Genomic DNA, 14,566 nt, shown 5'->3' on the forward strand with positions numbered 1-14,566 from the left:
TATGATTTGAGAATTTCCAAAACTGGCTATATTTTGGATCTTCCCTTTTAATCTTAATGGGTCATTAATATTTGCTAATGAACAAGTCAGTTTTAGCATGAATACCTAGAAAAAGAATAAACAAAAGAGTAATTACAGTTTACTGGGAAGAATTTGGATTTAATTGACTTTTATCAGTTATGAAACCTATATTCCTTTTAACCAGAGAACAGAGTTGTTGGTAAAACCTCTGATTTTAAAAGGTGGGGAAGTCAGAAGGATATTGTGAAGCTGGGATGAGTGTTTTCAGTAATGTTCCCCTCATTTAGGCTGCTTGACCCTGAGATTTCAGAATATCCTGAAGAATTGGGGGAGACTCAGCGAGCAGCAAGCTGAGCAGGAGATAGCCTTATGAAGAAATGAGAAGTGTTGTCTCTGGGCAGGTGTTCTCTAGAGGTGTTCTTGGTCTCTCTTTACCAGGCTTCCTTGCTCATCCTCCCACTCCTGCTGCCATCTGATCTTTGTCTTGAGTATTGATGTATTTGTGTCCACTGTTGATACTTAGGTACTTGACTAAAGTGCAGAGAGAAACTTCTTAGACCTTCTCAATGCAGTCAAGGGTAAAATTATGTTATAGGAGGAAAGATTTTTAGCAGATTGGTTGACCTTGGCCGTGGCTTAATAAAGTTCTTGGCTATCATAGTGTTTTAAGGATTTCTGCTACAACTAAGATTTTAAGTCTGTTTAGAAATTACCAATACAAGTTACACAAATAGTTTTTTATTGTTGTTTGTTTTTGCATTTATATAGCGCCTTTCCTTCGAGGAGCTCAAGGCATTTTTCAAAATCTGACAGTTTTCCTCACAACAACCCTGTGAGGTAGGTAGAGTGCATTACAAACAATAGTAAGATCACAATTAACCTGTTGCAGCAGTAATGTTCTTTTATGTTGAGTAATTTGAGGTGTCAGTAGAAAAACAAGTTTGAAAACATTTTGCAAACCTTTTTAAATAGTTTGGTTTTAATAATAGCTACATTAAAAAAAAAAAAACACGCTTGTACTCCATAACAGGATAATTTTAAGAGAAATAAATCATTCATCAACAGATCACGAGTCACTCCACGGGATAAGCTGAGCACTGGTTGCAGGACTCAGCCAGGTACGTGTCTGGTTCTTGTTTATTTTCAGGTCACGGAGGAGAGAAGAGCTGTGGTTCTAGTGTTCCTCCTCCTGCCAACAGACTGTCAGTTTGCAGTTAAAACTCCACAAAGGGGGAAATGTGTTGCCTCTTGGTTTTCTTATTTTATAGCTGAACTGTTTGAGCATTTTTCTCTCTCGTCCTCTTTCCTTCCCTTTCTCCCCTTTGTTCTGTCCACTTCCTTTTTTCCCTCCCCCCTCCCTCCCTCCAGTCACCTCTTGATTGTGCATGCTCATGGAAGGGCACAGTAGTACAGCTAATACAAGTCTACACCTTTTCTTCATTGCCACAGTGATCTTGGGTTTGGAGGCAGAAAAACCAAATAGCAAGAAAACCTGGGAAGTCAGTCTCTGGAAAGAGTGGGGAACAGGTGTGTGGGAGTGTGAATTCATGTTTTCTCCCCTGCTCCTTTTAATAATAGCCAACTGTAAATGATAGCTTTTTTATTTCTTATACCAGTCATTGATCAAAGGTATCGGAAGAGAAAAAAGAAATATACTTGATTAAAGTAGCAAATTTTGTATTAAGGAGAGGGACGGGGGCATATGGGTTTTTGGAAATGCCAGTCATCTGTTTATCTTGCCTCCCCTGCTGTCCTTCCTCCCCTGCAATTGCAAAGTCTGAAAGTATCTATCTGTACCCCTCCCTTTCACTGTCCTACCGTCAGGAGACAAGCCACAGTTGCCTCTAACTCAGTGCCGCTGCTGGATGGCAAGCACAAGTCAAATCCTATAAAAAGCATGAAAAACCAGAGTGCACATTAAGGCCACTGGCCCATAACAATGGATTTTTATTGTTTTGTTTACAGTAAGTTCCCAACTACAAAAATATTTTGTACAATAAATAGATTTTTCTTTCTCTGTGTATTTGTCTTTTAGTAAGATAACAGGCATTTACATAATGGGCAAAAAAGGACTCCAGCTGGTTGTGTAGCATAGTGCTAGGAGGGGAATATAACAGAAATCACATCTTTTAGTGAAGTCTAACAAGAAATAAGAAACATGAGCATCTTGGCTAAGTAAAAAAACTGCTGGTTGCTAAAACTGGGGGTTTAAATTGACAGAGTTTTTGTTAAATAAGGCATACCTCAAGACATACTTGGGTTGGGTTCCAGATCACTGCAATAAAACTAGTCACCTGAATGTTTTGGTTTCCCAGTGCATATGATAAGTTATGTTTACATTGTTCCATAGTCTATTAAGTGTGCAATAACATTCTATTATTTAAAAAAAAAACAACATTGCACACACCTTGATCAAAATGTGAGAGACACGAAGTGAGCACCTGCTATCAGAAAAATGATGCCAATTGACTTGCTTGATGTAGGGTTGCCACAGATTTTCAGTTTGTGAAAAACGGGTAATCTGTGAGGCTTATTAAAACAAAGTGCAAAAAAACAAGGTATGCCTGTGATTTCTTGCTGATTTATGACCTTCAATCCAGACCGTTCAGTCCAGGTATTAGAGTAGGAACAAGAAAGACCAAGATAATAGCCCTAGTTATTCCATTTAATTAACCGAAGTCCTTGGACAAACTGCTTAGCCTCCTTGGGCTTCATTTCGTGTGTGAAACAAGAAGGCTATATTAGATGACCTGTATAAATTTTCTTCCAGCTTTAAGTACCATGGAATAAGGATATCTTTATGCAATTTGTATGGGAGATTTGGAGGGACCGTGGTTCAGGAAAGGAGAGAGGTTATTTTTCTATTCAATAATAGAAAAAAAATTTTTTTTTTTTCCTAAGGTCCTCAATGGTTTTAGCTCTGGCCCTAATAGTTATACCAGTCTTTGGTTAGTCAACATTTTTATTTCCATTGATATTTATTATAATAGAGTTTGACTTGAACTGTCAGCCAGGTGATTTTGATACAGTGCTATACGATCATTGAAAACAACTGTCTTTTCTCCTGCCTGTCTTGCACTCATCACCATTTTCTATCTTCTTTTCCTCACTATCATTTCATGCCTATAACTGCCACCTGTGATAGTAAGTTTTAATAGTTTGGGGACAATACATTATATTTAATGTGAAATACTTCTTGCCAGCAGTAGCAAGGGACAGTAAAAAAGAAAAAAAGTGTTATTTGTTGGGGGCTTTAAAATTCAGGAGAGCAGAACAGAAGTCAGCCCGGGAAGGTAAAAGACAGAGGAATGTTACCAAATCAAGAGTTGGTTATTTGCGTGGATTTTAGCATATAAATTGTTTGGCATTGTGAACAGGTAGCAAACAAAACTAAGGATACTTGACAGGATTTCCAGATAGGAAGGAACATGTTTCAGAAAGAATTGAATACACGTAAGACCTATCAAAATAGCTAATATACACAGCTCTCATAATGAATGTAGCTTATTTTTTTTGTAGTGTTCTTAGAGCTTTGGGTGAATTTAACCCTGACTCTGACTTGATTAATAATATGTTGAGCCATACAATTATTTTAAAACAGAATGTCACCATTGGTCAGTTCTACATTGAAGATATAAAGGTTGTTTGGCTCTTCCTGTCATTTATAGTTCTGCCACTTAAGGTCATGGATTATTCACTGCATTTGCTCAGAGTGAAGTATGATTTTTCTGATTACTGTATGAAACATGATTTATCTCTTTCCTACTGTTTCATATTTGTTATTGCTTAAAGTGTTACGCCTTCACTAACAGCTGCTTTGTTGTCTTAGCTATCCTACACACACAAATAACCTAGTAGTGCCGGGTTTCAGCAAGAATGGTTTGGATTGGGTGCCTTGGAGATCCTGTCTTGATAAAATTGTGATGGCTACAAGTAGTTTAATGTTACAACTATATTAAGTTTGAATGCTTCCACAGTTCTGCAATCTTTAGATTTTAGTGGTTCTCTGACAACCCCATCTTGACAATCTAGTTAAAGACATTCTAAACTGTTCAAAGGACTTCCTCTTATCTGTCTGTGAGAGTTTGTATACTATCAGTTGAAAATGAAAAATAAAATAAGGCATCATCCTTTTCTTCATTTGTCTTTAGGATATGTTTGAACTCTTTTAGATAGTTATATATAATAGTTGGTGCGAGTTCAGGCTTTCCAAAACTAGTCTTTAGCTAGTAAGTTCCTTGTATCAGTATGCATTGATATAGCTGAAGTCCTCTAGAGACCCTGTCCAGTAATACAGTATTTTATATGTTCTGGACCTGTTCTCTTCCCTCTTCCTTGTTCTAGCGTTTTCCTTAATATTACTATTACCGTTACTTACTCGCGCAGCCGCTGTTCAGCTATTTGAATCCAGCTTTAAGATCCTCTTGCTCTCGCTCTGCCTTCATTCTTTTGATTCCTTCCAACCTATAATAATCCTGCTGCTTCTCTAGAAAGCCGAATTTACCACTTTCCTCATTGCCCATATCAGACGTCAACTTCAAAACCCTTCCCGAATAAATTTTACACTTTATAGTTACAATTTCCAGACTTTTTGAGAGCTGTAGGAATGTCATTTTTTTCTATCCTATTAACATGCATTTGCATATTGATACCTTATTTAACTGTTTGATGCATGTATGTATTTTTTATTCCCAAAACAGTGGTGATGTTTTTTGGTCTCTTACATTTTTCACCATAGCACCTCCTGTGCTGCTATGTACACCTAATAAATAATCCTTGATGAAGTATTGTGGCTTAAAAATCTTACTGAAATTTTATGAAGATACTTGTGAGAGCTTATCTAGAAAAAAAGATTCCTGCCTGAACACTTTCTTTCCTGGAGTTTGTGCTAGATTCCATCCCAATTTTTTTTCATTTTCAGGTTTATGAAATTTGTGGTTTTAAATGTTAGAGTAAGACAAATAAGTTAATGTTTTTTCCTCCTAACCATTAATATTTTTTCTTAATGTATTTTATTTGAATGGTAGTCTATGATTCCTTTTCCTGTTGAGTGTAAGGAACAGGTGTTGGTTTGCTTTGGAAAATAAAGGCTTTATTTGGGAGAACTAGCCACTGAAATTGACCTGAAGAGAAATTTTGAAATCACGATCCAAGTTCCTTTGTTCATAGTACGCATTTTACTGGGTCACAAATTTCAGTCATACTTGGACCAAGATTGCATCAAGTGTTAATATATGCCTAGCAGTGTAATACTCTGAAGTCGTTATAATTGGTTTTGTAATAGAAGCCTTTTACAGTTCTACTCAGCATTTTTTCCCTTATATCACAAGTGAAGCATTTTTACTGCTGGAGTTGTACTTTTTGCATTCCTTTTGTTCTTGGAGCACAGTTATCAAAGAGTAATTTGATATGGGTGGCATGTGTTTTGAGACCCATTGGGATACTTAGTTTGGGGTGTTCCTAGTTGTGAACATAGAGAATGTTTTTGTTTATGGCATGATTCTGTTTGCTTCATCATTCTTCTGTAGCTCATTTTCTTGTAGTCTTTCAGCTTGGTTCTGCATGTTTTAAAAATTCTTGTCATTCTAACTCTCAGACTCTATCCTAGATCTTTCATTGTACCTTCCAAAATAGACGACTTGTGCAAGCCTGAATCACACATTTTTTGGATCATCTGGTCACCTCACAGTTAATGAGATAACAGTGAAATAAAAATTTTAAAATACATTTTGAAGAAAAAGAAGTTGTATTTCCTGATGATCATGATTACTTGAATAATAATTATCAAGATTATTGATCTCTTTTGTTAGATATGTGCTCTGAAAACCATGGCAGTTTTTAGGATATTATCTTTTGTTTAAGTTTCTTAAGGTGAATCAGAGGCCTAAGGATGGTGGCAAAAAACTAAACTTATTGTTTTGATTTCTTTCAGATTTCGGCCTATTAAAGGCAGACAGGAAGAACTAAAGGAAGTAATTGAACGTTTTAAGAAAGATGAGCACTTGGAGAAAGCCTTCAAATGTTTGACTTCAGGCGAATGGGCGCGGCACTATTTTCTTAACAAGAACAAAATGCAAGAGAAATTATTCAAGGAACATGTAGGTTTATTAAGTAGATGCTATTAATCTGTTTGGAAATGAGTAAAGGAAGGAAACTGAAGCCTAAATTTTAGTGAACACTGAAACTTTAAAACAATTTTTTATAAAATTAAACAATATTTAGCTCTTACAACACATAAGATCATTTGGATGACTATCTCAAGAGAAAACTTTGTCATCTAGAAGTGAAACTCCTTGTGACCTTTTAGAGTAACATAGCTAAGCCATTAGATAATCCAAAATTTATGGAATTTTAAAATAACAGTAAAGTTTGTTACTTAATGAGCTCCCATTCTTTGCATTGTTATTTGTCATTCTTTTTTATAATTCTGAGAAAGTGGCAGGACAAACAATTTAGTATAAAGTGTTAATATGTAATTATTTTTCCTGTTTTAGGTATTTATTTACTTGCGAATGTTTGCAACTGACAGTGGATTTGAAATACTACCTTGTAATAGATACTCATCAGAACAAAATGGAGCCAAAATAGTTGCAACAAAAGAATGGTAATTATACTAGTATAGTCCTTTAAAGTAATTTTATTTCAAGTTCTCTCTTAAATTTCTGTTAAAGAGCCAAGTTCATGGTGAGGTATCAAGCCAGAGAATATCCCATAACTAAAGGAGCCAGTGCAGTGCCCTTACCTTGACCTATTGATTAGTGTCAGGATGGTGAAATTAGGAGTCTGAGATGAACCAGATCCCATCTCTAGCTAAAGTGCATTTCGTTTTCCTTTTATTGATCCTGGATGCCACTCCATGGTGAGGCTGCTGGAAGGTTAAGGGTGCTGGTGTTGGATGACCTGGCTCCCAGAGTCAGTCTTTTACTGGCCTAGAAGAAAGGCTGTGGTGGAGATTTTAATAATCCTGGCATTGTCTTCATAAAAACATATATGTACCAATTTAAATAAAAAGTAATAGAGTTGTACCCAGCTAGAAGGGATGAAAGCCATAGATGAAAAAGAGAGTATGTGACTATGTCTTCTTTCCTTTAATGCCTGTTCCCTACCTTATCTCCCAGGAGAAGTACATAGCCCCCTCACAGAGCCTCCCATCCCATATTTCTTACAGCATGAATGGTAAGGGTCAGGGACCTGGAATAGTCAAAAGAGTGTGACCCCCAGTCCTGTTGAAAGGGTGTGTGCACGTGAGTGTACATTTTTTGCCTTGGGCTGGTACCAAGCCTGCTGGGTGGATCATTGGGCTCTCTGTCTTACAGATGGATGTGTGGATTTGAGCTCTAGGCTTCTAAAGCTATACTAAGTTACTTTTCTAGTATAGTAGCTGCCAGCCATATGTAGCTGTTGAGCCTTGGAAATGTGGCTAGTCTGAATTGAGAAGGGCTCTAAGTCTGATATACATATCTGATCTATTAAATTTCATTTCTCAATGTTTATGTTGATTACATGCTGAAATAGTATTTTGAATATATTGAGTTCAAATACGGTATTAAAAGTAATTTCATCTGTTTTCTTTTTACCTTTCTAGTGTGACTGCTAGGAAATTTTAGATTCTGTATGTGGCTCACAGTACATTTCTGTTGGACAGTGCTACTTGAGACGGTGGCATCTCAAATCTGGGTCCTCATGACCCTTTACTGCCACTTGTCTTTGTCTCCTTCATTCCAGTGGTCAGCAAGTTTAATGCAGTGCAGCAATTATTTGAGTACTTTCTGCCTGAAAAACACTATAGGTACTGCAGGGGATTCAGAGATACAGGTAGCACAGGTCCTGCCCTGGAGGGATGTCCAGTCTCATGTAGGGACAAGGTGAATATACAAGTAACTATATAGTATAAGGCTATGGAGCTTCTTCCAGGAGGGAAGAGAAGAGATCCAGGTGGGGATCCAAGTGAGAAGGCTAAAATTGACAATGCTGGGTCTTCCCAATTCTTAGTATTTATTGGCAGGCTTATTTTGTTAAAAGACACCTTACTATTTATAATTACTAGTAATTTTTAACACATAACATATTTTAAATAGGAAACGAAATGACAAAATAGAATTACTGGTGGGTTGTATTGCCGAACTTTCAGAAATTGAGGAGAACATGCTTCTTAGACATGGAGAAAACGACTTCAGTGTCATGTATTCCACAAGGAAAAACTGTGCTCAACTCTGGCTTGGTCCTGCTGCGTTTATAAATCATGGTAAGCTCTATTTCTAAGGTGTTAACATTAGTGTTGGGCACTCTTACTAAAAATTAGAATGACCTTATCAAACTCAGTAAATTTGTATCATATGATTTTAAAAGAGTTGGAATCATTTCTCATAAAAGGATTTAAAATATGAATTCTTCTGTCACAAATTTACTAAAATAAATACTTCTTTAGTTTAATTTGACACCTAAACTTCTATCAAAAGTGGTAATGTTACATGGAAAGCTTATTCCAGATTTCTGTAATTGTTCGTGTTTCAGATCTTATCAACAGTTAATTGACTTTATCTTTTGGACATTTTTCAGATTGCAGACCTAACTGTAAGGTGAGCATAAAAAAAAATTATCTCAAGTATTTTGTTTCTACTTCAGGTGTGAGTTTCTTAATGAGTGATCTTTGTTTCAGTTTGTGTCAACTGGTCGAGATACAGCATGTGTGAAGGCTTTGAGAGATATTGAACCTGGAGAAGAAATTTCTTGCTATTACGGAGATGGATTCTTTGGAGAAAATAATGAGTTCTGCGAGTGTTACACTTGTGAAAGGTAAAATATTAAGTAAGATTTTCAGCTTTTATATGCTTTTTAACCCCCTGATGCTTATGGGAATTAACTCACGTTCTCTCTTACTTAAATGGAGGGATAGTCTTCTGTGTTCTGTAGCATAGCACCCAATACAATGTGCATAAACAAAATCAAATGATATATAACTATTTAGAGACACTGGCACCTTGACCCTTTTAAAGTTTAATACTACCAGCTATTGTTCTTGGCGGGTCAGATTACAAATGTAATAAAGAATGGGAAATGTCTCACAAATGCACACCTCTGCAGTATCTGAGAGGGTTGCCTAAAAAATGGCAAATGCAGTTCACCACTGGTAATCATGTAAAAGCCTCGAAATTGTCTTGCATATTATCAAGCTGTGTCTTCTGGAATTTTTGTTTTGGTGCACATCCTCTTCACAGGTCCTAAGTTCTGTCCTCCACTGTCACTCAGTGAGGAACCCTTTTCATAACCCATCAGGATTCTGGAGTCCTCGTAGAAATCCTTCATATCTGGCTTGACAGGACTGCTTATTTCCACTCTTCATTTTAGTGACTTCTGCGTACACTAGCTCCATAAAGGGAACTCTTAAGCATGCTCCGGTGAGCACTGCCTGCAGGCTCCCAGGACAAAGTAGTGCACGTGTGCTTAGGCCTCCTAGGGAGGGAAGCCGGCACTTAGCCCATTTTGCATGCTTTGCACACTGCTGCACATTTACCAGCTTTTACTCAGCCAGTCCTCACAGCCGTCCTGTGAGAGGGAACTAGTAATGTGCCACATTGCGAAGTTCAGAAACTCAAATATCTGAACCCAGATGAATGTCAGAGGCCTCATTCTTTCTGCTACCTGTTACTTCGGCAGATATGAGTGGCAGTGTCAGCTAGTGCCACTAACCCCCTTAAAATACCCAACCAACAGGCCACAAGTTTAGAGGAGAAATGAGTGGGTTCCTCAGAGTCACCACATCCCTTATTTCTGGGCAGCCAGTAGGCTCCCCATGTGCAGTGCAAGGGGGCAGATCTGGGGTGCTGCCCTAGCCATGGGGGTCCTTGCTGTGAAGGATGGCAGAAACGTATTTCTCATGCTGCAGAGTTTTTGTGACCTACCCTCCCCCCCCCCCTTTTTTTGGTCATAAAGTTTATTTCCTACATAAAAAATGGTTCAAATATTGGTCAAATTTTAGACCAGTCCACAAGAAGACCCTTCAGTGCAGGAAGTAATTTAATTATAGTTGAATAATAATGCTTTTAAATTATAGAGTAATAATAAAACAGTTAAATGCCTGAGATTTAGAGTTGGAATGCCTGGGTTTGAGTTCTAGGACTCTGTAGTTCACTAGGTTTGTGATCTTGGGAAGTTATTTAGGTACTTTGTGCCTTAATTTCCTCATCTGGAAAAATGATATCTCAAAGGTTGTTGTGATTCAATTTATTTCACATTAAGTGTATAGAAGAGCTCAGAGTTGACACTCACATATTAGCTATAAAATTATTTTGTGGTTTTTGGTCTTTTCCCCATTAGAAAATAAGCCCTGGGATTTCAATCTGTTTCATTTGCTGCTCTATCCTCAGCACCCACAACCAATGCCTGGTGCATATTAAGTGCTTGATAAATATTTGGTAAATGAGTAAGTATAGCAAATGATACAGTGAATAAGTTTTTGGAGGCTGTCCCACAAAATCTAACCAAATACTCAGGATTACAAACCAACACTTACTGAAACAGCATTAGTTGGTTTAGAATGACATGAATTGTCCTGTTCCTTGGGCACATTAATTCTCCTCCATCACTGTTCCTCCAGTCTGTTCCTCGGGTTCCTCACTGGTTCAGGGGCTACAGTCCCACCTACCCCACCTACATCTCACAATGGTTGCAGATCCTGTGAATATTCCTGAAATTCTCAGGAACACCAGATTGCTTCTGCTTTTACCGAAATTACCTGGGTGGATGAGACTAGTCAGAGGAACTCATTCAATTGTTTATCGGATGTTAACTGAACAATTACTTTAATATTGGGCCCAGTACATATAAAGGTGAGCAAGACCAGCACACTGCCTGCTGCCAGGGCAGCTCAATGAAAGACACACATACACACACACTGTGCTGAGAGCTCAAGGGACAGGAAGAGGTGGCCCAGTGAAAAAAATGAGAGTGGACAGAATGTTTGTTTACAAAAGTGCTGAGATCATGGATGAAGTCTCTGGGATACATTTGGCACATTTCTGGGCTAAAACCATCTTGGCACAGCAGCATTTTAATTGTAATAAGGAAGTACTGCTAAATCATAAGTAAGTACTTTTTACTCTAGATAATCCAAGGGATAAAAACTAATTAAGGTTATCCAAAGAAGATATGAATGGCCAATGAGCAAATGAAAAGAAGCTCAACGCATTTGCTATTAGAGAAATGCAAATCAAAACCATAATGAGATATCACTCCGCACGCACTAGAATGGCTGTTATTAAAAAACAGAAAACAACAAGAGTTCGAGAGAATGTATAGAAAAAGGAACCCTCATACATCGTTAGTGGTAATGTAAAATGGTGCAGCTGTTGTGGAGACAGTTTAGCAGTTCCTGAGAAAGTTAAGCATAGAATTACCATATGATCTAGCAATCGTACTTCTGGGTAGATATATAGACTTGAAAGCAGAGACTCAAACAGCTTTGTTTACACCAATGTTCATAGCAGCAGTAGTCACAGTAGCCAAAAGGTAGAAACAATCCAAGTATCCATCAGTGGATGAATTGATAAATAAAATGTGGTATATGAATACAGTGGAATATTACCCAGATGTAAAAAAGAATGAAGTTCTGATACATGCCACAAGAAAGAACTTTGAAAATGTTACACTGAATGAAATAAGCAGACACAAAAGGACAAATGCTGTATGACTTCAGTTACATGAAATAACTAGACTCTGCGAATTCATAAAATCAGAAACTAGAATAGGTTACTAGGGTCCATGGGTAGGGGTGGGGAGGATGTAGGGAGTGGGGAGTTAATGCCTCATTGATATAGTTCCTGTTTGGGATGATGGAAAAGTTTTGGTAATGGATGGTGGTGGTAATGGTACAACATTGTGAATAATTAACAGATTGAACTGTATACTTAAAAATCATTAAAATGGGAAATTTTGTGTTGTATGTATGTTACCACAATAAAAAATAAAAATCTAATGAAGCCCTAAAAAATAAGACCTAAATAAAATGTTCTTCACTAAATAAAATGTTCTTCACTGTAAGATGTAAAATCATTAAAATATTACTCCTTTCCCAATTAATATATAAAATGTTGGAAAGTTCAGTTATTTTAGTGTTGGAATTGGTCAAAAAAAATTTTTAAGATATGCAGAAGTATGTCTGATGATAGCCAAGAAAAAATTTCTAAAGAAGGATGCGGGGAGACTTGTCTTAAGAGGTAATAAAAATTACCATGAAATAATTGGATCAAAATGTTATGATACTGACCCAGGAATGAATAGATAAAGGACACAAGTAGAGTCCTGAAGTAGAGCCAAATATATACAAGGTCTTAATACCACATATTGGGAATCAATGATTTTTTTTAAATAAATGATGCTAGTATAAATCACTGTCCATCTAGAAGAAAACCAAGCCAGAGTCTCCTCCCCCATCTGATGCCATATACTAAATATATTCTAGGTGGATTACAGACCTAATTTTTGAAATTTCTAAGGTGAAATTCTCCCATAACATAGAGTTAATCATTTAAAGTGTATGATTTAGTGGCATTTAGAGCATTACAATGTTGTGCAACAATCACCTCTCTCAAGTTCCAGATTTTTTCATCACCCCACAAGGACACCCTGTACCCAGTAAGTAATCACTCCTCATTCCTCCCTCCCCCTATTTCCTGGCAAACCTCTAATCTGCTTTCTCTCTCTATGGATTTGTTTATTCTGGATATTTCATATAAAAGAAATCATACAATGTGTGGCCTTCCAAGTAAAGATCTAAATTTTAAAATACTATTAAAAAAGAATTTAAGAGAATCTATTTCTAACAGGGTTAGCAGAGATGTCAACGAAGAAGAGAAATGCTGACTGTAAATTTTTGAATGGAAAAAAATTTGCCTTTTGAAACAGCGTGTTTCTTTTTCCATACTCATAATTCTATAGGAAAATAAAGATACATAATTTCTGTCAAAGAAAAATTGCCTTTTGAAAGCCAAAGACAAACAAAGGGGGAAAATTACACATATAGCATAGACCAGTGTAATAGAATTGAGAGTCCAGAAATACACCCACACATCTGTGGCCATTTGGTTTTGACAAGGGTTCCAAGTCCATGCATTGGGAAGGTAATAGTCTCTTCCACAAATGGTGCTGAGAAAACTCGATTTCCACATGCAAAGATTGAAGTTGGACCCCTCCCAAACACTGTATACAAAAATTCACTCAAAATGGATCAGTGACTTCCAGTGACTTAAATATAAGAGCTAAAACCATAAAACTCTTAGAAATAAATTTAGGAGAAAATCTGTGTGACCTTGGATTTGGCAGTGGTTTCTTAGATTTTACACCAAAAGCATAAGTAACAACAACAAAAAAATAGATAAATTGGACATCATAAAAATTAAAGACTTTTCTGTATCAAAGGGTGTTATCAAGAAAATTAAAAGACAACCTACAGAATGGCAGAAAATAGTGGCAAATCATTTATCTGTAAGGGTTTAATGTCCAGAATACGTAAAGACCTTTTACAACTCAACAACAAAAAGACACAACAATTGAACAAACAGTGAAGAACTTCAACAGACATTTCTTCAAGAAGATACACAAATAGCCGATAAGCACAGGAAAAAATGTTCAACATCATGAACCATTAGGGAAATGCAAATCAAAATCACAGATACTGCTTCACACCAACTAGAGTGTCTGTTATTTTTAGAATTAGAAATGCCAAGTGTTAGGATTTGGAGAATTTGGAACCCATATACATTGTTGATAGAAAAAAGTAAAGTGGTTGAGCTACTGTGGAAAACAGTTTCGTAGTTCCTCAAAAAGTTAAACATAAAATTATCATATGACCCAGAAATTCCACTCCTGGGTACATACCCAAAAGAATCAAAAGCAGGGACTCGAAGAGATATTAGTAATAGTCAAAAAGTAGAGACAATGCAAGTGTACATCAACAGATGAATGGATAAACAATGTGGTATGTGTGTATATCCAAAGGAATAAAAATTTTTTTAGCCATGAAAAGGAATGAAGTTCTGATACCTGGTACAACCTGAATGAACCTTGAAAACATTGTGCTGGTAGGTAAAGTAAGCCAGATACCCAAGGACAAATACTGTATGATTCTGCTTAGATGAAACATCTAGAATAAGCAAATTCATTGATACAGAAAGTAGATTAGAGGTTACTAAGGGCTGGGGAGAGGGAAGAATGGGAAGTTACTGCATAATGGGTCCAGGGTTGGGTGTGTTGAAGAGTTTTGGTAATGGGTAGTGGTGCTGGTTGCACAGCATTGTAAATGTAATATGCCATTGAATTGTATACCAATAAAAATTTTAACAAAATAAAAATTATGCATGGCAGAGTGTTAATCCTAATAATGGAAACCTCTAAAAGCTGATAAGGAAAACACAGAGTCCAGTAGATAAGAAGGTAAAGGAAGGAGAGATGCTTAACAGAAAAAAAAAAGATGACTGTAAACAAGGAAATTAAGGCAGTAATTCAGTACTCATTTTAACTAAGAACACTGGGCAAAATTTAAAAGTGC

The 14,566-nt window shown here is 36.7% G+C and overlaps 1 protein-coding gene across 4 annotated transcripts in view; it reads left to right on the plus strand.

Annotated features, from left to right (window-relative positions):
• KMT5B (lysine methyltransferase 5B) overlaps positions 1-14,566 on the plus strand; it is a 67,414-nt gene that overhangs the window by 32,963 nt on the left and 19,885 nt on the right. For 3 of the 4 annotated variants that reach the window (XM_037838340.1, XM_037838343.1, XM_037838341.1), the window contains exons 4-9: positions 790-858; positions 5,954-6,119; positions 6,516-6,625; positions 8,100-8,266; positions 8,581-8,600; positions 8,681-8,817. In XM_037838340.1, the coding sequence (XP_037694268.1) occupies positions 790-858; positions 5,954-6,119; positions 6,516-6,625; positions 8,100-8,266; positions 8,581-8,600; positions 8,681-8,817 (669 nt within the window). Of the gene's footprint in view, positions 1-789; positions 859-1,086; positions 1,140-5,953; positions 6,120-6,515; positions 6,626-8,099; positions 8,267-8,580; positions 8,601-8,680; positions 8,818-14,566 lie in introns of all 4 variants that reach the window. The other variant, XM_037838342.1, reaches the window with a different exon arrangement.

Source organism: Choloepus didactylus, chromosome 6 (assembly GCF_015220235.1).
Source record: "Choloepus didactylus isolate mChoDid1 chromosome 6, mChoDid1.pri, whole genome shotgun sequence".
Taxonomy (NCBI): Eukaryota; Metazoa; Chordata; class Mammalia; order Pilosa; family Megalonychidae; genus Choloepus; species Choloepus didactylus.